This window comes from Maniola hyperantus, chromosome 24 (genome assembly GCF_902806685.2).
Source record: "Maniola hyperantus chromosome 24, iAphHyp1.2, whole genome shotgun sequence".
Lineage (NCBI taxonomy): Eukaryota > Metazoa > Arthropoda > Insecta > Lepidoptera > Nymphalidae > Maniola > Maniola hyperantus.
Window position 1 is genome coordinate 4,780,069 of NC_048559.1, and position 27,611 is coordinate 4,807,679.

Here is a 27,611-nt window from a genome sequence, read left to right on the forward strand (position 1 = left end):
AATTATAAACAAAGCTTATTTAAGTACTGATTTTTATTAATCTGCAATATTGCTTAAACTACTTGTATAGACCATCGCCTATCTACTCTAGACATCTACTATGACGAATCTTCGAAAGTTTGTTTCTGCTACTAGGTCTACTCTTGGTACATAATTTTAATCAGAAGAGTAAAATATGACCACGAAGTCTTGAGAATCTGAAAAAGAGATGCCATTTTAATAGACGCAACATTTGCAGCACCAGAGCAACCACCAATGCGTTCCGCTTATCAGGAATTTGATAATCCTTCCCTTGAATGGCACGTTGCAATCTAATATGTACACCGCCGAAAGGGGTTGATTTTACAATATTCATGTGCGTGAAAGAAAAATGTTTGGGTTCATAACGTGAAACTTTTAGTTGTTTTGCCAAATTTTGTCTAAAACTAGCTGATCCACCCGGCTTCACTCGAGTGTTTGATGTATATAAGTACAAAATATAGCCTGTGTTACTTCTGGATTAAGTAGCTTTCTAATGGTAAAAGAATTATTGAAATCGGTTCAGTAGTTTCAGAGTTTATCGATCATAAGCAAACAAGGAAGTCTTTTCTCTTTATATTATTAGTATACTAGATGAGGCCCGCGACTTCTTTATTCTTTATTCTTTATTTATTTGCATTCATGTCTTACATCATTACATATATAATATTACAATATTACAACATGAAGCCCCGCCTTCGTCCGCGTGAATTTAGGTTTTTTTAATAATTTAATTTATTACCGAATATATTATGTATACAAGAGTTAATATAGTTCCATAATAATACTTTTTGGTGCCGGTGCCAATTAGCTTTAGCTGCGCGAATCGTCTAGACTTCATATTTTTATGGGACTCCACAATGGCACCTCATTGGCACCGACCCCAAAAAATATTATTATGGAACTATATACATCTCTCTTGTATACATAATATATTCGGTAATAAATTAAATTATTTTTCAATTTTTAGTGTTTATGTAACGAAGTCGGTTTTTATTTTTTTTGTAAAAATTTTTTATTTCACAATTTTTAGTGGCCCCATGGAATTATGCTATGACTGGTTAAAAATCTACTGTTTACTAAGCTATTACACTGATCGCGAGCAATTTACTCTTATCCGTTGAGGAGTTCCAGTATCTATCTTCGAAGATGTTCATCAGATCTTCACCAAATTGAAATGGGACCAACTTTGAAGTATACCCTTTCAAACAAAAAAAGAATTTTCAAAATCGGTCCAGGCGTTTTTGAGTAATCGGGGAACATACATAAAAAAAAAAAAAATAAAAAAAAAAAAAAAAAAAAGATTCCGACGAATTGAGAACCTCCTCCTTTTTTTGAAGTCGGTTAAAAACCCGTGGGAACTCTTTGATTTTCCGCGATAATAAGTAGCCTATGTCCTTCCCCGGTATGCAAGCTATCTTTGTACCAAATTTCATCAAAATCGGTTGAACTGATGGTCCGTAAAAGCCTAGCAGAGAGACAGACAGACACACTTTCGCATTTATAATATTAGTATGGATGGAAATACCCTAAAGTTTATGCGTGAAATAAGCTTTATACTTACCGTAGCGTAACTCTCCAAAGATATAATCGAGAATCCGTAAGTTGTGATGTGCACCTCCTTCTGCGATCTGGAAAATTTAAAGTTATAGTTAAGTACAAGGAAACAAAAGCTTAATTTGCTATAATCCGCTGAAAGCTGAAACAGACAAGAAAAACCTGTAGGGTACTTCCTGTTGACCTAGAATCATGAAAGGTATTTATGAAGTCTAATAGAACAAGTAAAGGAAAAAATCCGAAAACCATGAATTTGTGGTTACATCACAAAAAAATAATTAAAATGTGTTCATGAATAAAAAATTAGTATCTTCAATTTTCAAAGTAAAATAACTATTAAATAGGGTATCATAAAGGACTTTACATTCTAAAACAGATTTTTATTTATTTTTATGCATACCTAATAGTTTTTATTTATCGTGCAATATGTCGAAAAAATACCGTCGTCCCCCTTATTACCAGTCTATAGAAATTTATGAATATTTTACAGAAAATAAAACTAACGCACTAACTATCATAGTTTTCTTGATATTAACAATAAACCTCTACAAACAAAGTTAGTTTTGCGGTTCGTTAACAAAAGAGACTCTTAAACCGTTTAACTTCTTCTGTAGTACGGAGCCCTCGGTACACGAGTCCAACTCGCACTTGGCTGGTTTTTTTACAATTGTTTATTTAGGAAATATTTTTCCCAAAAAAAATCCGCACACAGACTTTAAGAAAAGCGATTTTGTATTTTTTGTTCCCGCGATCTTGTTCTAATAGGTTTTAAAAATGTTTAAGTAAAACTTACCTGAGGATCATAATTAGAATAGACTTTTTTATGTTATGTGCTGCGACGTACCAGCCACAGTTGTACAAGGCTTCAGCCACGCCGGTGCTCTATGAAATCAAAATAATAATATAAGACGTATAACTACATCAAGTATCTACTAACAAAAAACGGCCAAATGCTAATTGGACGCGCACACGAAGGGTTCCACCCGTCACCTCACATTCCATCGTACAAGAAATAACACTTCAAGCCATTTGAGATTTTTATTATTGTTGTTACAGCGGCAATAAAACTACACATTCTGTGAAAACTTCAACTCTCTAACTATTACGGTTCACGAGATACAGCCCGCTGACAGACAGACGGACGGACTAAATATATAAAAGGAAAAGGTGACTTTGAACTTACTGTATCCTTCAATCGTTGCCCGTACCAACAAAGAATCCCGGTTTGTGAGATAGCAGTCACAAAAAACACTTTGTAGTTAAACTCGTTCCACTTTTCAAAAAACTGAAAAATAAAAGAAAGCCCTTGAGTTTTTTGTGGCGTGTTTTACGCTCGTTTTGGCGCGATACACTTATAAATTACAAAAGTTCAAAAAATTGGCCTACATGAAATCTTTTGGGTCAATTTCAGAAAAGTCGTTTTTCTTTCATTAACAATCATTTCGGTGGAATTTCTTAAAGTTTTTTCAAAATATATAAACTGTGGCTCATTGTAACTTCTTGATATTTTTATACTCTTATTTAAAACCATTAAAATATATCTTAATAAATTTAAGAAAATATGTGTTTAGGATGTCACCGAAATCAAACAGTATTTCACTGATAATGAAACAACTAGCCAGTAGCCACCGAAATTAAAATCCACCGAAAATGTTCAAAATGTTTAAATGCATTATTGACTCACCGCAATGCAAAACAGGCAGAAGCAGATGATGACGGAACTGTTCATAAAGTTAACAAGCAGTGAGAACGTGTACATATTTTCAATCTCTTCTGATATTCTGCAATGAAAGGCATTCCGAACCAGTGGTAGATGCATCCGACTATTCGAAAGTACTTGTAAAAGTTTATTCGAATAAAAAAGATTTTTATTTTATTTTATTTATTTTAATGCATAGTAATATTAATTAGTATCCTTGACAATAAAAAGCTGTGGTAGCCTAGTGGTTAGGACGTCCGCCTTCCAATCGGAAGTCGGGGGTTCGATCCCAGGCACGTCCCTCTAACTTTTCGGAGTTATGTGCTTAATATCTCTTGCTTTAACGGCGAAGGAAAACATCGTGAGGAAACCTGCATGCCTGAGAGTTCTCCATAATGTTTTCAAAGGTGTGTGAACTCTGCCAATCCGCACTTGGCCAGCGTGGTAGACTATGGCCAAAACCCTTCTCACTCTGAGAGGAGACCCGTGCTCTGTAGTGAGCCGGCGATGGGTTGATCATGATGATGATGATGACAATAAAAGGGGGGATTACACCTATTCCATTAAAGCTACCTAAGAGTTGAAACTGAGTACCTTTTTATCCGATGGCGGTTAACTTTATAGCCTTAACAGATGTTTGGATAGGTACTAAAAATATTCATCATAATCATCATGGTTATGAGTTATGACTGACTACTGAGCAAAATGTTGTATAGAAGCAGGCGTTACTTTGCGGAAGTCCATGATATACAATGAACCAAAAGCTTAATTTGCTATAATCCGCTGAAACAGGTCGAATCTGTATGGTGCATCATACAGCAAGCGAAATGCACCACCCGCCCTCCCACTGCTAAACATGTAGGAAGAAGCAGCCACCAAGCAAGCAATACGCACCAACACCACGTAGCACCACACAAATCCCAAACACACTCGACGCACGTTTCGCCCCGACACCGGAGCATCCTCAGTTACAGATTCGACCTGTTTCAGCGGATTATAGCAAATTAAGCTTTTGGTTCATTGTATACTGAGCAAAAGTCTCGCCTCTCAGAATGAGAAAGGTTCAAGCCGTAGTCCACCACGTTGGCCCATAGCGGATTACCTCTCCAACTAAGCGTCAAACTTGTGCTAGGAGTAGGTACGACAATAGTGCAACGGGCAGGGTTTGAAGTTTGAACCGTCGACTTTTCGGTTTTCAGTCCACTCCTTTACCCGTTGAGCTATTGAGGCTCTCAAATATACAGGGTTACAGGAAATTTTTAAATTTTTATGGCAGCCATATTGTAATTTTTAATATTTGTTGTTATAACGGCAATAAAAATACACATTCTGTGAAAATTTCAAGTCTCTAACTATTAGGGTTCACGAGATACAGTCCACTGACAGACAAACGGACGGCCGGACAGACGGACGGACGAACGAACATGAAATTTTCACAAAATGTGTATTTTTATGGCCGCTATAACAACAAATATTAAAAATTACAATATTATGGCTGCCATAAAAATTTAAAAAAATTAAAGTGTTATTTCTTGTACGATGGTACGGAACCCTTCGTGTGCGAGCCCGACTCGCACTTGACTGATTTTATATAACCTTTTGACCTCATTGAAAAATAATATTCAACGATTTTGCATTAAACTCGTTTTTACATTGATTCTGATTTAATTCTTTGGCAATAGCATTTGCTAGAATTTTCTACCTGGTCTCTTTGTTGTGTAATAATTTTTCTTGATTTTATGATTTTTTTTGTAATTTTTTTATACCAATGGATAGCTAACGAAACGTAGATGTTTTTAAAATAATCCGCAGGGTAAGTGCCATAGTAATTCTTACAGAAAATTTGCAAGTTATTCAAAGAATTAAATTTAATAATCGAAAACTTGTACAGTTTTTGGGCTCTAATTTTTAAATGCTTGAAGATTTTTCTGGTTTTATAACTGTTTATTATTAACAAGGATATGTTACTAGCAAGAAATAAAAAAAAAATTGATGAAATACATTGTTCCTTTTTTTATTAATTTTTTAAAGTGGCAAACACCCCTTTATCAGGAAAATAATAAAAAAATTAATAACTCGAAAACGATACACGTTCGCATAAGCACTTTAGGGGTCGTTTGATAGCTAATGTCCTGCACTATAGCCCCTTAACGGGATCGTGTCCTCTTTTCCTGTAACCCTGTATATTATATACTTACCTGATCAAAGCTTGATGTCTCAGAATAATTGAAATAAGTTCATCTTCAATTCTTTTCTCAGGGTCTTCATTGTCAACTAATGAAGGATTATTTTCTCTGTCTTGAAATAGTTGTAGCTTCTTACTGACCTCTCCTAAAAATAGATATATACTAGCTGATGCCTGCGACTTCGTCGCGTGGATTTACAATTTTCAAAATCCCGTGGGAACTTATTGATTTACCGGGATAAAAAGTAGCCTATGTATTAATCTAGGGTATAATCTATCTCCATTCCATATTTCATCCAAATCCGTTCAGCCGTTTTTGCGTGATTGAGTAACAAACATCCACACTTTCACATTTATAATATTACTAGCAGTTGCCCACGACTTCGTCCGCGTAAAATTTCTGGTTTCTCATGAGATCTGAAATTTTCCCGCTGCAAAAGGCCTCACATACCTACCCACTCAGTCTCACCTTAAAGCACGAACCCAGAATACCTAAATGCCAATTTTCATATCTCTAACTTCAAAAACATTGGGGGAAATTGGGGGATGGGGGGATTTTCGTGAAATCCTTTCTTATTCTACACTTGCACCCTAGAAAGAACCTATGTTTCAAATTTCAAGTCAAAATAACAATAATTCAAATTGTTCTTTAAAAACTTTCCCCCCTATTTTACCACCTTTAAGGGGGGATTTTCAAAAATGACTTTTACAGATTTTTATTATTTAAAGCTAATAACCTAAATGTCGATTTTCACGTCTCTAACTCCAAAAACATAGGACTTTTATACAACCTTCAATCTTTTCCTTCCAACCTTCGAATCTTTCAACACCGTTTCTTAGCTGACACCTACGTCCTAGAAAGAACCTACCTTCCAAATTTCAAGTTTGTAGACTTTATAGTTTCTGAGATTTCGTGATTAGTCAGTCAGTCAGTCAGTCAGTGAGTGAGTGGTATTTCTCTTTTATATATTTAGAAGATGCAGGGTGTAACCAGAACGCTATCAAAAATTTAGCGTTATTATTATACCTACTACCTAAACACAATCCAATACCAATAACCATTTGCCTCTTTTTTTTATTTTTTTTTCGCGTTTTTTGTGTACTCATCAGTACTATCACCTGTCTTCATTTTTACCAGGGTTCTAGTTACCCCCTGTATAAACCAATTAGAGTTCCAAGTTAGACCGCTTCCATCTTAGACTGCATCGTCACTTACCTCTAGGTAAGATCACGGTCAAGGGCTAACTTGTCAGCAATAAAAGAATGCTTTTTTTATTTATTTTTCGTACCAGAATCTATAAAAAAAACAAAATTAGAAGAAAAAGGACAAAAAGAGAACAGGGAAGCATTTACATTTACATTTTGCTTATTTACATAAGCAGAACTCCTACAAGAGATCCTTGGCAGTGGAAGAGGTTTGAGGGAAGAAGAATAGGTACAACATATAGAAGGATGGAACTATGAAGGAAAGACGCTGATAATGAACTTACCGAGAGGATATTCGGCTACGAGTTGATCATCGATGGGAACATAAAATAATTTGTTTATTCTGATGGCAAGCAAAGTAAACTGTGTGGTTACGTGACTTAGGAATATAATAAGCAAGAGATCTCCTGCCACCATAAAAAATGCAGATTGAAAACCTGAAACAATTTTATGGTTTTAATAATAATCGACTTCCAAAACAGCAGGAGGATTACATGTACAAACAAAAAATACTTTTGTAGCCTATGGCCGTCTCCAGGGTGCAGGCTATCTCTGTACCAAATTTCGTCAAAATCGGTTAAGCGGATTGGCTGTGAAAATATGACAGACAGACAGACTTTCGTATATTATATTATACTACTTACAGTGATATATCATTATGATCAACACCGACACAAAACGGTATTTTATATCCTTTAAGGGGTCGAATGGTAGCCAATAGCTAAACGGCAGGATCAAAGTCACGTCGTATCCAAGTAATCGTTTAATGTACGTGTAGATTACAGGAATGACGAAGATGGTTCCCAGTATCATGTTACAAGAGAAATAGGCTGAAAAAAAACGGTCAAGTGCTAGTCAGACTCGTGCACCGACGGTTCCGTACTTCATCTACAGTCGTATTTTTTCGACATTTTGCACGATAAATCAAACTACTATGCAAAAAATAAATCGAAATATGTTTAGGAATGTGTAGTTACTATATAGTTACCTATCTTACTTTGAAAAATACTAAATACTAATTTGTTCATGAACACATTTTAATTTTTCGTTTGTGATGTACAGTTGACAAATTCACGGTTTTCGGATTTTACTCTTATGTGTGCGATAAGACCTATACTTACCTGCCAAATTTCATGATTCTAGGCTAGGTGAAATTTTAGTGGTTTTAGAGCCGTGTGAATTTTGGAAAAGTAGGCACTTTTTTACACACATAAAAAATATCTTGACACATGCTTGAATCTGTGAGAAATATTTATGTGGATAATACAAGCGCCACGTAACACGTGTTCTGACTTCTGAGACCAAGTGACTCGGTGGGGTACTCCTGGTTCGCGAATTTCTCCAAACAATAATTTCTCGATTCAATTGTATTTTTATTTTAAAACTAGGGTTAATGTAAATTGTCAAAATGGGAAGTACTGCTTAATAATAAATGCTATTTGTTTAGCCACGGCTCTAAATTTCAATGTATTTAGTGTATTTTGCACACAATTTACCTCTGACAAGAAATTTTAGTTGTCTCAAGCCCTGGCTAACAGCTTGGTACTCTTCCTCCGGGATATGACCATTCGGCCACATGTCACGTAACTCGTACACCAGCTTCTCAAACGTGGCTCTGTGAATCTTGATTTTATAGGTCTTGGTTAAAGCTGGTGGAGTGTTCGTAAAAACATCATTACTTATCATTTCTTTCACACAAACTAAAGTATAATCCGCTACAGGTCGAGATCGCAATCAGCGTATGAGGCGGGGGGGGGGGGGCACCCCCACGTCACACGCGCTAGCCCGTACTGGGTTAGCGCGGGGACTGTGGGGGTGTGTAAGGCGTTCCTTCCCCGATTGCCATTTAAACATATCGCGTACTTATACGCATTAATTACCTGACCTCTACTTTTACAAGTACGCTGGACCTGTTTTCAAAGCAACTTTACTTTCGCCTATTTTCAAAGAAATGATTTTTTGGAAGTTCCATCCCCAAGGAAGTTGAAAAGCGGATGAAAATCCGTCATTTTTCAAATAATATCTATGTATGAAAATTGATTTTTGGGTCATTGGTTAAAAATGAAGAAATATGTTTCTACCCCCAAGCGGGTAAAATAGGTGATCTATGAAAAATGGTATTTAGACTTTTGGGCAAAAATGAACAAGTAGGAAGGTACGTGTTTCAGAATTTCTGGAAATTCCACCGCCTCACCGATTTTCAAAAATTGCACTCAAGTGAAGCCTGGGTAGGTCAGCTAGTATTTTATAAGTCTTTCGGCCTTTTTATTACCAAAAAATAACGTCTTATACAGACAAACAGATAGATAAACAGACTCACCTACAATAAGAAAACCAACGCAAGGCATCATGGTGAACAGATCGAGGAAGGTGCCACTGGTCGCCGTTTGCAACACGTTTGCTGATTCGAGAAAAAATGATACCACTATGTTAATGTACGTGAACCAGAAGTAGGCATTCCAGCAAAAACTGAAAAAGATATTCAAACTCACCAAAGGGTGCCAACGGGGCCCTATTACTAAGCTTTCGCTGTCCGTCCGTCCGTCTGTCTGTCAGCGGGTAGTATCTTGTGAACCGTAGGATAGAGAGTTGGAACTTTCACAGTTTAATGTACCTATTTCTTTTGCCGTATTAACAACAATAATAAAAGTTAGAAAATGGCTTCCATGAAAATTCAAGAAAGTGTTATTTCTTGCACGATGGTACGGAACCCTTTGTATCTGTTTGTATGCCAAACCTGTTGTGTGTTACCTGTTATCTGCCAAAGTCACCATGATCCAATCTCCATAGTCACGGTTCGTTCCTCCCTGTATTGGGGACAATACGCAAAGAAACTTTCAGCTTTTCAGCAGTCTGGCCCTGGCGGGCTCTTAGTCCATAAGTAGGTATCTACTTACCGCGCAAACTTGGAATCTTTAAGGCTCAATGGAACTCCGATGATCTTCAAAACTTTATTAACAAGCGTGTACGTCTCATCGTAATCGTGTACGCTGCCTTCAAAGACCTAGAATCAAAATATCATAGACCCCCTACCAACAAACGGTCTAGAAAAAGTCTCCGACCACCATGTTGGAGGAAAAAGGAAGGCGAACGAAGTCGCGGGCGTCAGCTAGTTAATTATACTTTCTAATGAGGTTAGATCATACGTACTTTATGTGATGGTCGAATATTAGTGACATTAATTTTCAAGACTGATGGCGCCATGGTGTTGTTAAATTGATATTATCTACAAGCACACTTTTTGATGCGTTTATATATTTTTTTCAGCCAGTCTACTGACAAAGATTTTAAAAATGTATGGAGTGAACGGTCAAGCGCGTTTTGAAACATAGTTAGCGCAGAATTCCGTAGTCATGGGGTGCCAGCCAGGTAACCTCCCAGTATGCCTGGGTGCTGCTGGTCCCTTTTGGATGCGTCCGAGGGGAAGAGCAGTATTCGGGCCGGTGCACGGTGCACCCCGGTAACATGGCCAATAATAATTTTTCTTCGGGGATATTGTTGGCTATGTCTGCTGGCAGTGGGGAGAGGTTTCTCCGCGTGTCCCTCTGACTAGCAGAGGGCACAGTGGACGAGGCGAAGGGTGGGAATTTGCAAGAGCAAGAATTTTGATAAACAAAGTATCATCATTGTCATCATGATCAATCCATCGCGCCGGCTCATTACAGAGCACGCTCTTCTCAGAGTGAGAAGTGCTTTGGCCAAATTTTACCTCGCTGGCTAAGTGCGGATTGGCAGACTTCACACGCCTTTGAGAACATTATGAAAAACTCTCAGGCATGCAGGTTTCCCTCACTACGATTGTCATCTCGACCTGTCGCGTACTATATGTACTTAGGGGTTACAAGTTTCTGTAGCTGTGCTAGATTTTAGCTAACAAAAAGTCTGTGACAAGCGGACACCAAGGTGATTCAAGAGATTCCGTTTTTACTTTTAATTACGGAACACTAAAAATGTAACAACTCATGGAATAAAAATGTTTATTTACCATTAATTAAGCTTGCCAGAGTGTTCATTTAGTTCTTGCATAATAAATACTGTCTAAAGCTGCGAGCTACCGAGAAAAGGATTAATTCATATAAGTCTTTTATGCATAAGCCTATAAGTCATTTATGCATAAGTCTTTAAGGCGAAATGTTATTGAAGTTGAAGTCTGAACCCCCCACGGGCACATTTTATTATACGCTTTTTTTTAATATTTATATTGAAAATGCTATGTGCTGTTACCATAAAATATTATTTTGTATTACGTAAATACGAAATTTTTATTGAAATTAGTTTTATATCAATTGAATAAAACTGGTTTTTCCCCAGGGTCGTGTAAAAAATGCGTATTTTGGGGAAAATTCGCGACTTTTTTTATTGAGCCTTTCAATTGCATTGAAAGTACTGAAAAGTCAGTAAGTAACTGTTTTCTTTTGTGGTGGACGGTGGTAGGTCTAATTTCGAGAAAGAGGTCAACCGCCGAATCCAACTCAGTTGGGCAGCGTTCAGGAAGCTTCGAGATGTCTTATCCAAAATTCCTCAGTGCTTAAAGACCAAAGTCTTCAAACAGTGCGTGTTGCTAGTGATGACATATGGATCCGAGACATGGTCGCTAACTATGGGCCTCATAAGAAAGCTCAGAGTCACTCAGCGGGCGATAGAGAGAGCTATGCTTGGAGTTTCTCTACGTGATCAAATCAGAAATGAGGAGATCCGTAGGAGAACTAGAGTAACCGACATAGCTCAACGGGTGCAAGGTGAAGTGGCAATGGGCAGGGTACATAGTTCGTACAGCCGAGAGACGTTGGGGTCGACTAAATTAATATTGTGCAAATATTTTAAGAGAGAGATATTTTAAGTATTGCTAATTGTACACCGAGCTTTAAGTGGCATTCTGAAGTTTTAATTATTATTTATTTATATAACACGGAGCTCTATCTTGGAAAAAATATATAATATTATTTACAGTGTTGCCATTCTATACAATTTGCAGCAGTCCCTAATTATTACTGCACTATATTTTTTCTTGTAAATTGTATGCAAGCGGAAATTACTATTAAAATCTTTATTATTTAAAACTCCCATAACCATACTAGCAAATGACTTGGATATGCTTATATTACATTAAAAACATTAACTAAATATGCGACTTTTGGTTTGGTAGCTCTGTTGAAAATTATAAATGCAACTTCCATAGAACATAGGTACAACAATTCATATAAACTGAACTTTTTGAATCTTTAAACTTTTTCTATGCAATAGAAAAATAAATTATATGATAGAAAAAATCCGAACTGCTTCAAAAATTTAGATTTTATTGGTTTTTAAACGAAAACGGTAATTATTTTTCGGTAAGTCTTTTTTTTATTAATGTTGAAAAAAAAGTCATGAAATAGATTTTTTAGTTTATTGAAAAAGAAAATCCTAAAAACAAGAAAAAATCTTAACACTTACAATGGTTCCTCTACCTATTTTGTGAAAAAAACAGAGGTTGTTTTTTTAATCAAAAACTGCTCATAATGTTGGTCACGTTAGAAACCACTTTTCTCGCAATGGACTTTCCTTGTAGTAAGTACCATTATATAATTAACATTTTCTTTTTATACCTGCTTGGTTGTATCACGAAATATAGAGACTTGATTAAAAAATATAATATTCAGCCTCTAATATTATTTAACCAGAAAAGAACTTGGGTACATTTTAATTATTTATAGGCTACAGATGTAAGTTTGTATTATAATAATTCCACACGGATTTTGAAAAATTATTAATTCTCGAATTGATTCCATCCATTCATCCATTATTTATGGATCCGCACTCAAGGCTTTTTTTATTCATATACAAATTAGCCCTTGACTGCAATCTCATCTGGTGGTAAGTGATGGTGCAGTCTAAGATGGAAGCGGGGTAACCTGGAAGGGGTATGGGAGTTTTTATTAAACCCATGCCCCTTTTGGTTTCTGTACGGCATCGTACCGGAACGCTAAATCGCTTGGCGGCACGGCTTTGCCGGTAGAATGCTAACCAGCCATAGCCGAAGCATCCCAACAGACCAGACCAGAAATTTAGAAATTCTAAAATTCCAAACCCTTGCCAGGAATCGAACCCGCGACCTCCAATAATAAGACCAGAGCCACAGGTCTAGGGAAACTAATCGAGTTAACGTTGACTAAATAAAGCCGGTTTCTCCTAGGTCCACCACCACTCAAGGTCCACTGTTAGATATAGGTAGGCTTTTTAGGTACGCCACCACATAGTCTCATAACCGTTCTGTTCCTTCCCTTCAAGGGCGGATGTCACGTCTTCTCAGCTTCATTTCTTAAGGTCATCGGTAAACAGGCTGTACCTTTCCTTCGCTGACTCAATGTGCAACACTGAATCACACGAGTAGATATCCTAATGATAGCCACCGAGCTCAATTAACATTGGTTCTACATTGCTGCTTCATAGAGCGATACTAAAATAATTTTTCGTAGTAATCCTTCAATGGACACAATATCAAATTTTGTGGAACATATTTTATATCGCTGATTATAACTTTCTCCTCTCGAACCAGTGGTAGATGCAAATTGACGATTCAAAAATACTTGTAAAAGTTTAATCAAATAAATAAAAATTTTATTTAATTTGTAGCTTCAAAGTTTTCGTAGTAGCCGTGACCTAAGCGCCCTGGTCAGGCGTGACACTTGAATAATTCTGATGTTTATGCCACTTTGCTGAGAAAAATATGATAAGCAAGTATCTAACCCTAACGGATGGCGACGGTGCAAGATCTCAGTCAGCGCGCGTGTGGAAGTCCCTACAAGAGACCTATGTCCAGCAGTGGACATCTATCCATTGACGATGTTGTTGTTGTTGAACTCTTAAACACTCATCTGTAGATAACCGACATAGCTCAAAGGGTTGCGAAGCTAGTTCGGAAAACCGATAGACGTTGGGGTCCCAAGTTGCTGGAATGGCGATTTGCACCGGAAGACGCAGCATACAGGGAAAATGAGGTAGGTATAGGTACTTACATTTCATCTAAGTAGGTATCACTAGTCATATTATTATAAATGCGAAAGTGTGTTTGTTGGTTTGTCCTTCAATCACGTTGGATTGACGTGATTTTTGCATGGGTACGTACTACGTAAAGTTAAAGGCCTGAGAGTGGAGAGTAACATAGGCTACTTTTGTCCCGAAAAATCAAAGAGTTCCCACGGGATTTTTAAAAACCTAAATCCATGTGGACAAAGTCGCGGACATCAGCTACTAGTACGCTATAAAGAAGAGTATTATAACTAATATTTTTCTGTTTGTGTGGAAAAAAAAATAAAATAAAAAAAAAAGAGCGTTAATAATAAGCCAGTAGTTAAGTTTATGTTGCTGAAGTGCCGAGCACTCTAATAATTATCATAACCTACCAAGTAGGTATGCCATCAAGTCAACGAGATAAGTTAGTCTGAATGATATTAAATATTCACTTTAAAGGAGCACATTCGAACAAATTAATTAGTTTTTAGCGTATTTCTTCTGAGTAGATTCAGATTCAATAAATTCTTGCCGTCTCCTTTTATAGATTACAGAAATAAAGAGAAAAATCGATCAAGTGCAAATCGGACTCGCACACGAAGTATTCCGTACCACACCACACACACACCACACGTACACAAGAAAAAATACATTTAGATTTTTCTTAATTTTCATGGCAGCCATTTTGAAATTTTTATTATTTGTTGTTATAGCAGCAATAGAAATACACATTCTATGAAAATTTCAACTCTCATTACGGTTTGCGAGATATAGACGTCTGACAGACGGATGGGCGGACGGACAGCGGAGGCTTAGTAATAGGGTCCTGTTGGCCCCCTAGGGTGTGGAACCCTAATTATTGCTTAGTTACCCCATATTATTATACCTATCTTCATTACACGAGGCACGAGACAAGCAATAAGAGCCTCAATAGCTCAATCGGTAAAGGAGTGGACTGAAAACCGAAAGGTCGACGGTTCAAACCCCGCCCGTTGCACTATTGTCGTACCTACTCCTAGCACAAGCCTGACGCTTAGTTGGAGAGGAAAGGGGAAGGAAAAAAAATGGCACGAGGCAGGCAAGGGCACGCGGCGGTTTATTGAATATTTGAAGATAATTTACTTTACTAAGCAACTAAGCTAATATTTCGACCATTGTTCTGTCACTATTCAGTATTCACCCAATTATAATAAACGACTTCCTTAATCGACTCGGTGTCTTTATTAGTAAGGAAGTTTGACACACTGACAGTTTTAGTGCAGTCCCCATTAATCTACCCTATACCTGTATGTTCGGATGTGGGGGGGTATCCCCGGAATTAATGACCCAATTCAGAAAATTCTTTCACTGATAGATAGCTACAATATTATTCCCGAGTGTTATCCATACTAATATTATAAATGCGAAAGTGCGTCTGTCTGTCTGTCCGCTAGCTTTTCACGGCCCATCCGTTTAACCGATTTTGTTGAAATTTGGTACAGAGATAGCTTGCATCCCGGGGAGTTAAAGAGTTCCCACAGGATTTTAGAAAACCTTAATCCACGCGAACGAAGTCGCGGGCATCATCTAGTAGGCTATAAATTACGTAAACAAAGTCGCAGGAAAAAGCTAAGTAGTTATAATACTCGTAAGTATTTAATATACTACACATAATATTAGGTAAGCACACAAAATTCATAGCTTTTGTAAAAACCCTGAAACAACATGCGACGAAACGTATTCAGTTACCCATAGTATAAGATTTTACGTCTCAATAACCGTTGCTAGAATTCGAGAATTGAAACAAAATAACATCAAAGTAAAATGGACCTAAGGAGCCTTGAGTTGAAGTCAAAAATTCAATGCCAATGATTTTAATTTCGCAACGTTTCCGCTTGGAGCGCTGGCTGTAGATGTGTAGACAAACTTGAGCTTTAAAACAAGGCGTTTAAGATCCAGTTTACTATAACGCGGAAGTGTTTCGACTCTCGAACTCTAGCAACGTTTGGTGAGACGTAAAATCTTATACTACGGGTACGACGGCTACTGACTGCGTACTAAAATGTTTTGGTATACGTGCATACAGATCGACATTCTTTGGGACCCCAACTTCCACACAATTTCAGATTCACGACTCACTGAGCTATGTTGATAACTTAAGGTTCTTCATTACAGATCCCTTCAACTCTGATTTGATTTCGTAGCGATACTGTACCTTCTCTTTGCTTTCTTAGTGATTCAAAGCTATATTTCAAGCCCATAGCTAACGACCAGGTATTTTTGAGCCGAATGTCAGTAGGTACTCAGTAAGTGTAGTAATTAGTTTGGTTTAAGACGACCCGTTATGATAGCTCAGATCATAGACCACCACCTATAGACGCCTAATAGCCGGACACCCCCGATCGCCAAACTTAGGCAGTTGCTTTGCATAAAAGTCGGCCCACGCCCGTTCGGTACCCTCAATCCGCACATTGTCTTGATTATGTGACTTTTGAGTCCACCAATCACAACAAAGCATTATCCCCTATCCCCCGCTAACATTTTACGATTTTGTTTTCATGCAAAACCTTGTATATGCGTACTCTTGAGGTTGAATTCTCTGTGGCTCAGATCAACTCAACGGGTGACGGAGAGAGGTTTGCTCGGAGTTTCTCTACGTGATCGAATCAGAAGTGAGATCCATAGAAGTTTCCGACATAGATTAATGTGTCGTGAAGCTAACTTGGCATTTGGCAATGGGTGGGGGCACGTAGTCCAAGGAACCTATAAACGTTGGGCTAGAATGGATAATGGAGCTATCGCACCGGAAAGCGCAGCGTAAGCAGACCCTCTACAAGACATCATGATCGGACAGATGACAGGAGTCGATAGACAGACGAATCAAAACCGTGGCATGTGGAAATCCCTAAAAGAGACCTATATCCAGCAGTATAGGTGTCTATCAGTTGGCGACGACGACTGTTGACTTATTGGTCAAAACATGTAAAAGGAAAAGGTGATCCAACCAAAAACGTTTCATGTAAACTTGGTTGCCAAGACTCACAAGTATAATGCTTTCACTGTTAAAAAGTTATGAGATCTCTGGTAGAGCCAAGCCCCTAGCTGAGCTTCGCTTTGTGCTGCCCATGGGACCATGCAGATGAAGTCGCGGATATAAGCTAGTTTATAAAAGCAATAAAGACGAACAAAAGAGTACTATTTAAATAAATTGAGCTTATAAAGAGGCGCTGGAAACGCGAAGATATTGATTGCGCTGGGTCTACGACGTCCGCCGTCCGCTACGCTTGTTGTAATTTACAATCCACAATACATAGTCCACTTTAGCATTAAAAACGTGAACGAAGTCACGGACATCAACTAGTTTATCTATAACTAGCTTATGCTCGCGACTTCATCCGCATGGACTACACTTTCAAACCTTTCAGTTCAGATCAGTCAGTCAGTCAGTCACCGTATCCTTTAATATAGGTATTTAGATACTTAGATTTCCAACGTCAGTGTGCGCATTTCTTTAAGTTCGCGTGCGTACCTGAAGTCAATTAATACGAACCAAAAATGAAACAATTGTTTAGCATCCTTGTACGACAGTAACGACCACCACAGATGTACACCGGCTACGTGTATTATGGTACCTATAATGCACCTTAAGTGTACTTTGATGGTGTGATAAAAATAATTGATATCTAGTACCTACAGTAAGTACTAGATCGAATCAACATGTCACGTAGACATGAAACACGAAAAATTGTTTTGTTATATTTTTGGTATATAGAGAGAGAGCGAGCGAGCGCCAGACCTTTGTTATTTTATAAAAGCTGAAAGTTTCTCTGCGTGTTGTCCCCAACACTGGGAGGAACGTTTGCTTGAATCATGGTGACTTTGGGAGATAACAGGTGTAAAAAAAATTAATAATTAATAATACTTAATTAAGTATAAAGTCTAATTTTTTTATATTTTCTTCAGATAGTATTACAAATCACGTATTGCCAAGTGTCGTAGCAACCCCCTGCCAGACATCCTTAAACTTTTAAACTTTAACAGCGTCTGGCAGAGGGTTGTGATGATACAGTGTTTGTCAATGCATGACGTGATTTCTAATACTATTCTGAAGAAAAAAAAGTTGACTTTATACTCTGACGTAAGATTTTTTAAACCATTATTACCTGTTATCTCCCAAAGCCACCATGATCCAAACAAACATACAAACAAACGTTGCTACCAGTGTTGGGGGACAATACGCAGAGAAACCTTCAGTTTTTAAAATTACGAAGGACGGGCACGCGCTGTCTCTTAGTCCAGTATATTTCATACATACCTACTACCTAATCTATAACAGGTTGCATTTATATCTCAGTATATTAATATTATAAAGAGGTTAAGCTTGTAAGTTTGTTTGTAGGAAGCAATCTCTGGAACTACGAAACCGATTTTGAATATTCTTTCAACAGTAGAAAGCTACATTATTTTTGAGTAACACAGGCGATATTTCATTTTAAAAAAAATTAGAGATCCCTGTGACAGTTGTAATAAGCTACCCGTCGCTAGTATTTGATATTTGTAACCTAAGAAAAATTTTAAATAAGAAACGTAAGAAACTTTAGTCTTTACTAGCGACCCGCCCCAGCTTCACATGGGTGGCAATGTAGATACTTATGTAGTGTCACTTCCATACTAATCCGCCTCCGTCTCGTTTTGTTGCGCGTAATATTTGTTAATTTTCGATGGAAGCTTGATTTCTTCCGACATTTTGTTCAAATATCGTCATATTTCAACAAATTAACACAAACCAATATAAGCTATACCTATAAACCTTCGTCTTGAATCACTCTATCTATTAGTGAAAACCGCATTAAAATCCGTTGCGTGGTTTAAAGATTACGCGTTCATACATACAGACAGCGGGAAGCTACTTTATTTTATACTATGTAGAGATAATATTAAACCTATTAAAACTAATATACATTTATTACGGTGTAATGAATTTTTGGTTCTAAAGCCTGACGTAGGAAATTTTGCAAAGGTATACTTAATAAATTATAGGTACTGAAAGTTTGTGCGATAATTCTTCAGACACCTGTGACCAGTTACTTAAATACCTGCCTGCCTAGTGTTTAGGTAAATTGTCGCTATAGCTAGCTATAGACCTCATAAAAAAGCTGTCACTCAGCGCGCGATGGAGACTGGAGAGAGCTATGCTTGGTCTCTCTATGTGATCAAATCTGAAATGAGGAGATCCGTAAGAGAACCAGAGTAACCGACATAGCTCAACGGGTTGCGAAGCTGAAGTGGCAATAGGTAAGGACGAAAAAGTGATAGACGTTTGGGTTCCAAGGTTCTGGAATGGCGACCTCGCACCGGAAGGTGCACTGTTGAAACACTAGGTGGACAGACGACATCAAACGAGTCACAAGGAGCCGCTAGATTTAGGCAGCGCAAAACCATGAAATGTGGAAATCCCTTAAAGAGACCTATACCAGCACTCGACGTTTATCGTCAGACGATGATAATGAAAAGGCAATCATTCGCTACATTTTGTTCTTATGAGACACAACATTCCCTAAGGTATCTTTCCAACTTCAAAAACATAGACTCTATCAAACTTCAATTCCTACTCCATTTTGTAATTTCATCCCCTTTGCCGACGCGCCTGCGGGCTTATGAAGTGAGCTCTATGCCTCTACCGAATATTTGCTGCTGTGGAGAGAGTTCAGTCGCGCATTTGACTCGACCCGTGTCGCTTGGCGTGCTAAATGACGCGTCACAGATTAAAAATACCACAGTTTCCCGCGCTTATTCAATGACATTTGCGTACGGAAACCATATTATTATTTAATTTTTAATTATTGTGATACAATTATTAAATAATTTATTAGTCCTAAAAGTATTAGTACCTAATTAAAAATATTATTGTGATAATTATATTTATGCAATTTTTTGCAAGTGTTTTGTTTGATTAGCTGTTTAAGTTTGTTTCAAGGAAGTCAAAAGTAAAGGTAAGTTTTAAAACTCGTATACGAAAGTTATTAAAATATAATAAAATTTGCCATAATTTATTATTTTAAAATTTAAATAAAAATTAGTTTAAAATTCGAGTGCCAGCTAAGCTACCTATCTATGATAGTATGATAGATATTGTTTTTAACCGACTTCCTAAAAGGAAGAGATTTTCAATTTGGCGTATTTTTTATTTCATCCGATAGCAAGTTAGCCCTTTACTGCTATCTTACCTGGTGGTAAGTAATGATGCAGTCTAAGATGGACGCGGGCTATGTTGGAAGGGGTATGGCAGTTTTATATCCTTTATCGGTTTCTAGACATGGCATCGTACCGGAATATTAAATCTTTTGGCGGCACGGTAGGGTGGTAATTAGCCACGGCCCACTAAATTCCTAGATTTTTTCTGCCGGGAATCGAACCTCGGACCTTTCAATTATAAAACCACAGGGCTCACTACTCGTCAAAAAATATTTGTATTAGGTATTATTTTTTATTACCTATTCTTTATTTATATTATTGTAGGCTTAATTTTCTTCGCACATTTTTTCGCTAAATTGCCTCAAGGGAAATTCTCTAGCAAAAGTTTGTATCAAATGTATCACACTTAAATAGAAGTATGTCTAGAACCAACAAACAAAACTATAAACTTTGTTAGATTCAGTCTGGGAGATGATAACTTACTAGAGGTGCTAACCTCATACAAAAAAAACGTTCAAAAAAACATTCCCACCACTCCGTGAACATCACCATAACTATGCTCCCGGCCTTTTTCTAAAATGGGCTAACTCCAAAAAAATCAAGTATTGCCATGACATGATTGAAGGACAAACTAACAAAGCAACAAACAAACACACTTTGTGGAAGTCCCTACAGGCACAGTATAAGGGGACACAATAGTTCGACGCCTTTGATCTCGTGGTAAATGTCCCGGCATTACCGGTCGCTGCAGCACCGCTTACCGTCTAGACGGCTTCGTCGAACCTCTGTATTTATATTCACTACTAGCTGATGACCGCGGCTTCGCCTGCGTGGTTTTGGGTGTTTGAAAATCCCGTGGGAACTTTTGATTTTCTCGGACAAAAGTAGCCTTCTCTATCGATAAAAAAATTACTCAAATCGGTTCAGAAATCTCGGATATATCGGTGTATATAGGTAGAAAAACACAACTCCTCCTTTTTTGAAAGCCGGTTAGAAAAGTGGCCTTTGTTACTCCCTGGTCAATCCTCTACTTCTCTATGAAAGTCCCGTCAAAATAGGTCAGCCGCTCCGAAGATTAGCCCATTCAAACAGACAGACAGACAAAATTTTTTTTATTAGTATAGATATAGACTACTCCCATCGGCGGTGTTCCCACTAGATTACAACATGGGGTTATTCAAGGGGCCGACCAACAAATTCCTAAAAGGCCGGCAACGCATCGGCGGTTCCTCTGGTGCTGCAAATGTTCATGGGCGGCGGTAATCACTTAACATCAGGTGACCCGCTTGTTCGTCTGCTCGCTCTCTATTAAAAAAAAATTTTAACCAACAACATACTAATCTTACTCTGTCCTACAAGATACCTATAATATGCCCACTATTTATCGAACGTCTATACTCTGTAGGTTGACAGTGATGATGATGTTTATACATTTTATGTATACAGACCCTTCAATTTCACTTTTGCCCTGTTTGATCTGATTAGCTGACCTTTGAGTAGGCAAAGCACAAACTAAACCAATATAAAAAACCTATAAGTAAAGCAATAAAGTAAAACCGCAAAGGTAAAGCGTGCGGAGATTGTAACGAAGTTAATAAAAATGTCGATAGGTATACCTACCTACCTTATTACCTTACTCGAGATGTAAAAAGTTGTGTTTATAAAATTATGTTTGTAAATACGTTTCAAGAATTTTCCAAAACTGCTCATTCGGCATAGTACCTAAACGTTTTATGAGTTTTTTCTTCTTCTTAGAAAGGATTTTATGAGAAACTCATAAAATCGTTTTCTTTGGCGGTAGGTACTTAAATAACTCCTCAAACATTACGGCGCGTTCCCACTATGTCGTAACCGTAATTTATCGTTGTATCGCTGTCAGAAAGGAGTCGTAGACGACAGTGATCGTGCCATCGTTTATGTGAACATAAGGCTCTGCGCAAATGGGCTACCGAACACAGTCACCGGTGGCTGTCGCACGCCACGTCCTTTCGTATCGCGCAAACGAAGGTGGTCAGTAGCCGCTACAATTTGTAAGACTCTCCTAGCAAGTGGTCGCCAGTGGTGGCGTGTAACGGATACTGCGCGAGTGGACGCCACTTGCTAACATGTGCGGCAATTCCATAGGTACAAAACGTGTTAAAAATTATTTAAACAGCTTGTCGCCAGGCACCGGTAATTCAGTGTTCGTGGCCAATTTGTCAAAGTCAAATGATTTATTCAAAATAATTAGGTACTCAAATAATAAATTAAATAACATTAATATATAATAGGTAATAAATTATTTTTTTCGATTGTCAGTTGTTGGATTTGTAAGATATAATGGTGATAATAATTATTATTTGGCGTCTACAAGCCATGACGCTGTAAATTGCACGACTAATTAGGTATATTTTATCGTCACGACAGAGTAGGAACCACGCCCTTACGGTTTATTCAGTCGGCATAAACCAAATCTACTTAATACAATTTGTACAGGCTCAGATATAAATGGTTGCGACTTGTAAATGCGTAAGGTTTATCAACAGCTGCGAAGAAGGGATAAAAGGATAAGGTAATGTATTTCGAATGGCATTTAGCCTACCCTTCTCTTATATCAACCTTAATCAGCTTAATACAAATACCTACCTTTTTTTGGTTTTAATCTCCTAACATCTGCCTACCTTTTTCATAGTGAGACAGCGTTCGTTGCAGTAAAGCAAAGTGATTGTTGATGGTGCTTGACCGCCGATTCTGCTGGACCAATTATTATTGATCACTAGCTGATGCCCGCGACTTCGTACCTATACCTAATAGGTATTTATAATAATAATATAACAACAAAAGATATATAAAAATTAAGAATATATACGAGGATTTGAACTCTGGAGCGAGCTGACTACACGCCTACCTCACCCTTTTGCTGATGCAACAAAAAATACTTAAATTTCTTTTAAAACAAGTTTTATTTTGCTTATCTACAACTAACGTTGTATTTGTTCAGTGAGTTATCTACAACTAACATTGTAATTGTCCAGTGAGCATGGTAGGTATCTACATATACAGTCTGTGGAGTCGAAAAGGCTCAGACGGGCGTGTAAATGCGAAAAGCCCACACATGTGGTACCCGGATAAAAGGATTAGGCTAGAATCGCTGGCACGCTTGTAAACTCTTGCCCTATGATACCAAACTATCTCGATCTAATTTAGTTTAATTTAAACTAGTGAGAAATAAATGTTTACTGTAAAGACAGATAAACCCTATTATCAATTTAGCACAACACTGCTAGTCCTAAATGAGTTTGTGGGCCCCTGCATTAATTGAATTTTTTGTTATGCTTTACCTAATTCTTTACATAAAGTCTTCCCGTTTTATTCATCAGTACCCTTATTATAAATGCGAAAGTGTGTTTGTTTGTTGGTTTGTTAGTTTTTTGGTTTGTCTTTCAATCACATCAAAACGGAGCAACGGATTGACGTGATTTTTCACATGAGTATAGTTAAAGACCTGGTGAGTGACATTGTATCCCGGAAAATCAAAGAGTTCCCACGGGATTTTAAGAAACCTAAATCTACGCGGACGAAGTCGCAGGCAACAGCTAGTAGAAAAATTAAACCAAAATTAAGATTTGCTTATGGGTAACCTAGTTGAGAAAATTTGTTTTAGCTTTTAAAAGTTTTATGTATGTTTTAGATACATGTGAGGGAAAATATCGTAAGAAAATCTGCATGCCTGTGAAAGTTCTCAATAATAAACCTTTCTCATTTTGAGAAAAGACCCGTGCCCAATAGCGGCCGGTGATAAGTTGAGACTTGAGATGATCAATGATGATAAAGAAAATAATCTATTAAAGTTTCTTCTTTAGGAAGGATACTTACAGTTACAACGCTAATCTCTCTAATATCCCTCCTAAATGACCTCAGTCTTATCAGGTTTTCCTTCTCAGAGAGCATGACTAATGCTTAAAGAAAATGTACCTTTCACTCTTTAAGTTCTGAGCATTTCTTAGAAGAGCAAACTAAAGGAACATTTTCTAAAGGCTATATAGTAACGACAGAATGAAAACTGAAAAAAAAACTGAAAGAGAATGAATAGTCATTCTCTTTCGGTTTTATTTTTACTTTATGCTTCAAAAAAAATTTATGAATGCGTAAAATTGCTGGTGTTATTTTATTAAAAGCTTTTTATGAGGTCGTTAGAGTTCCGTACCCGAAGGGTCCTTAACAGTGATCCGCTGTTCGTTCGTCCGTCCGTTCATCTGTCCGTCTGTCCCTCTGTCTGTCAAAGGGCCACGAACCGTAATATGTAGAGAGTTAAAATTTTCACAGATTGTGTATTTTTATTGCCGCTATAGATCACAAAAATAATAAAAATTTCAAAATAATCGCCAGGTAAATTTAAAAAAATTAAAAATTACATGATCTTGTACGGAACCCTTCGAGTGCAAGTCCGACTCTCACTTTGCTGGCGTTTCCAAAATATTATTTCCAAAGCATAAATCTGTATGGAGAACCTCGATTTATATTTCGACGATAAAAAAATGTCTGCCATTGTGGCGTTATATTTTTTGGAACTTCGTCTCGTTTGTGAATCGGCAATCAATATGATTAATATGGCGTGTATGAATATTGATGGGTACAACCATTCGTTTGAGCAAAATTCTGTTTTAGTCCTCGACAAGAGCCAGAGCGTGTCAGACCTTCGTTATTTTATAAAAGCTGAAAGTTTCTCTGCGCATTGTTCCCAACACTGGGAGGAACGATTAGCAACTTTTAATTTTGGTCATGGTCGTAAAAAATCTTACGTCAACTTTTTGCCTAGTTTCCTGTTATGTAAAGCTTGTAACCCAAATAAAATAATAGGAATAAAATTAATGAAACAAACAATCACGATAACAAAAACACTAACTATAAGTGTAAAGTAGGTAGCATCCTCTTTCTGAGTTGTTATCAAAGTCATTAAAGTGTGTATGGAGGTGTCGTTAGCAAACTTCTCCCTCCTCTCTCCAAGCCACCCTCTAATCTCTATTCTATGTCGATGCGAAAACAGCTAACTTCCCATCCTAAACTCCTATTATCTCTCTATCATACTTTTTAAAAGCCCATTTTTTGAATACCTTGCTAAAAGGAGAACTAAATAGCTTGACGATATAATAGAATATATATATATATTATATGTATATAAATATTGTACCCTAACTCTCGTATAATATTTAGTTTTAAGTTTACGAAATGAAATGAAATTTCGACAACTGGCAATCAACAAATAGCCGGCTCATTTTTGCGCAACGGATCAGCCTGGCAGTCCAACGCGGAAATACAGCCAGTATTCTTGGCACCATTCCAGGCTGGCATGATTTGTATAGTAAATGGATAAGGCCAGCTTTAAATTTTTTATTGTAAAAGTGTACAATTTCGAACATCTAACCTAACCTTCTACTAAGGAATTACATAACTTCTTTCCCCCTTTTCTTGTTACCAAAACACTACTAGGCGTCGCGTCGTCCCCCCCCCCCCCCCTCCCCCACTCTTTAGTAACATTCTAAGTTCTAACGGAATGCAGACTTAGCGTTTTACTAAGCAATGAAATTCTTCACCGGGCGCCTCTTACCGGGAATTCCTGGCGTTTATACTGAATCTACCTTCAAGGCAAAACTGAAATAAGTTCACCTTGATATAAGTTAGCTTTTCCTTTATTTCAGTATAGAACTGTCTTAAAGTATTTGAATTTATTTTTGAAATCAGTCTACTGTTTATTTTATATTTTCCCTAAATATCTACTAAAATATAGCCGACAGTATAAGTAGTACATCAGTAGTAGTAGTACTATAATATACTTTAGTAGTATAGTAGTAGCACTTTATTACAGGAAACTCGTTCTCTTACCTATAATTTAAGTATAATATTAGATATAATATATTAAGTCCTTAGTTTTAAAAAAACTTGTAACTGCCTTCTGCAATACAGGGTTTTCCTAGTGCAGAGGGTAGGAAACTTGTTTCTTGTGCCTAAATTCTAAATTCAAAATAAATTATTCTTATTCTTATTCTTATTCTTATTACACCTAAAATATACACGCTGAAGTTTTGTTGGTTGTTTTCCTGAAGTGCAATTATTTAGTCAAAGTATTACAATCGATTTATGAATTTAAAAAAAATTATAATCAATAATGGAAAATTTCCAATCGAGAAAAACAAAACTCGAAAGATACCTCGAACCAATAGTAAGAGGTACTTCGCACTCCGTGGCTCAGTGGTTGTCGCCGCGGCCGCGCAGTCGTTGACCTTCTCGCTTAGTCTAAGCCTGGCTCGCTGCGTGCGTGCACGCTAGTTTATGCCGTATCACTACGCGCAAAAGGTTATTTTGCTCCAAAAAATTTACGATATCGGCACGTTTGTAGTCACGTGCGTGCAGGCTAGTTTATGATGTATCACTACACACAAGAGCTTATTTTGCTCTGAACAACGCTGGCTGTATGCGTACAGGCTATTTTATGCCGTATCACTACGTGCGAGAGCTTATTTTGCTCGAAACATTTTCACTTAGACAGCTGAATTCGAGTAGACGTAGGTACCTATTTATCAATTAAATGCAGTGATTATTATTACCCTCACTATTGTTTCTCACACTTTCGAGTTGACGAGTATTTTGCTTAATTACTTCCAAACAAAAACATTTTTATATTTTGATTTTAACTCTATGTTTCGATAATACTACTGAAGGCAAATCATTCTGCCGCGGGAAGAGAACCAACAAACTTCAGCGTGTATAAAAGTGTACAATGGTAGTTGGTACCTATTTTTAGACTTGGGCTTTAAGTAAGTAGGTAAGTTTCGTTTCTCTGATATACCTAAACTGTATAAGGTTACTTGGATTTAATTTTCTTTTTATACTTGTTTTGTATTCAAAAAACAGCGAAGCTAATGAACACTGAATATAAACATAAAAACGAAATAGCTATTTTTTCAACCCAAATTTTTTGCTCGTACATTTTCATTATTTGAATTTTCTTTTTATACAAAATACCTTGTTACGGTAATGAATTTGCTTCTTTCACTGTAAAGTTAATTTTATTCTATTTTGTTTTATTATTATGAAAATATTTAAAATCTATTATTAGAAAAACTTTTATAAATCCGAAATCCGAATCTAAATATATAAAAGGAAACGCTGACTGACTGATCTATCAACGCACAGCTCAAACTACTGGACGGATCGATTTAAAAGGCATGATAGCTATTATGACCTATAGGCATCCGCTAAGAAAGGACTCTTGAAAATTCAATCTCCGGGTGTGAAATAGGGGTTTGAAATTTGTGTAGTCCACGCGGACGAAGTCGCGCGCATAAGCTAGTCTATTATAAAACCCTTTTTACTCTGAGAGGAGAGCCGTGCTCAGTAGTGGGCCAGTAATGGGTTGATCATGATGAGAAATCCGAAAGTGTGTCCGTTTGTTTATTGCTCGTTGCAGAATAATGCCTCAACCACTTAACTAACTTTAACAAAGTATACTGAAGAAGTACAGGATACTTTTAGGGATGATTTATGCCAAGACGTGGCGGGCGCGGGCCGTGCCACGTACGAGACGCGGACGAGGCACGGAGTCAAAACATCACGAACATTTAAATACTTGAGGGCGGTTCGGCCATTTAAATGGTTTTTTTTTTTCTTTAAGTATTATGTAGGTTCTGCAGTAAAGAGCACAGTATGGCTGAAAAAAAGGCTAGATACTCAGGATAGTACTTATAGCAGCCTAATACCACCAACAACTCATCGTTGGCCCTCTACTGAGCACGGGTCTCC

General features: G+C 37.3%; 2 protein-coding genes across 4 annotated transcripts in view; one reads left to right on the forward strand and one right to left on the reverse strand.

The window, feature by feature from the left end:
* Positions 1-57: 57 nt before the first annotated feature.
* Positions 58-9,128, reverse strand: LOC117993409 (odorant receptor 85b-like). The gene is made up of 9 exons (XM_069506997.1): positions 8,986-9,128; positions 8,162-8,314; positions 6,950-7,102; positions 5,473-5,605; positions 3,260-3,356; positions 2,759-2,860; positions 2,369-2,457; positions 1,583-1,649; positions 58-197 (listed from the first exon to the last, which is right to left on the reverse strand). The coding sequence occupies exons 1-9, from the start codon at positions 9,014-9,016 to the stop codon at positions 138-140; spliced, it is 885 nt and encodes a 294-aa protein (XP_069363098.1). The 5' UTR covers positions 9,017-9,128; the 3' UTR covers positions 58-137.
* A 10,238-nt stretch (positions 9,129-19,366) lies between these two features.
* The window catches only part of Gyc88E (Guanylyl cyclase at 88E), a 46,061-nt gene continuing 37,816 nt past the window's right edge, over positions 19,367-27,611 (forward strand). For all 3 annotated transcript variants that reach the window (XM_069506842.1, XM_034981482.2, XM_069506843.1), the window contains exon 1: positions 19,367-19,630. The gene's annotated coding sequence lies outside the window, so the exon portion shown is untranslated. The remainder of the gene's footprint in view (positions 19,631-27,611) is intronic.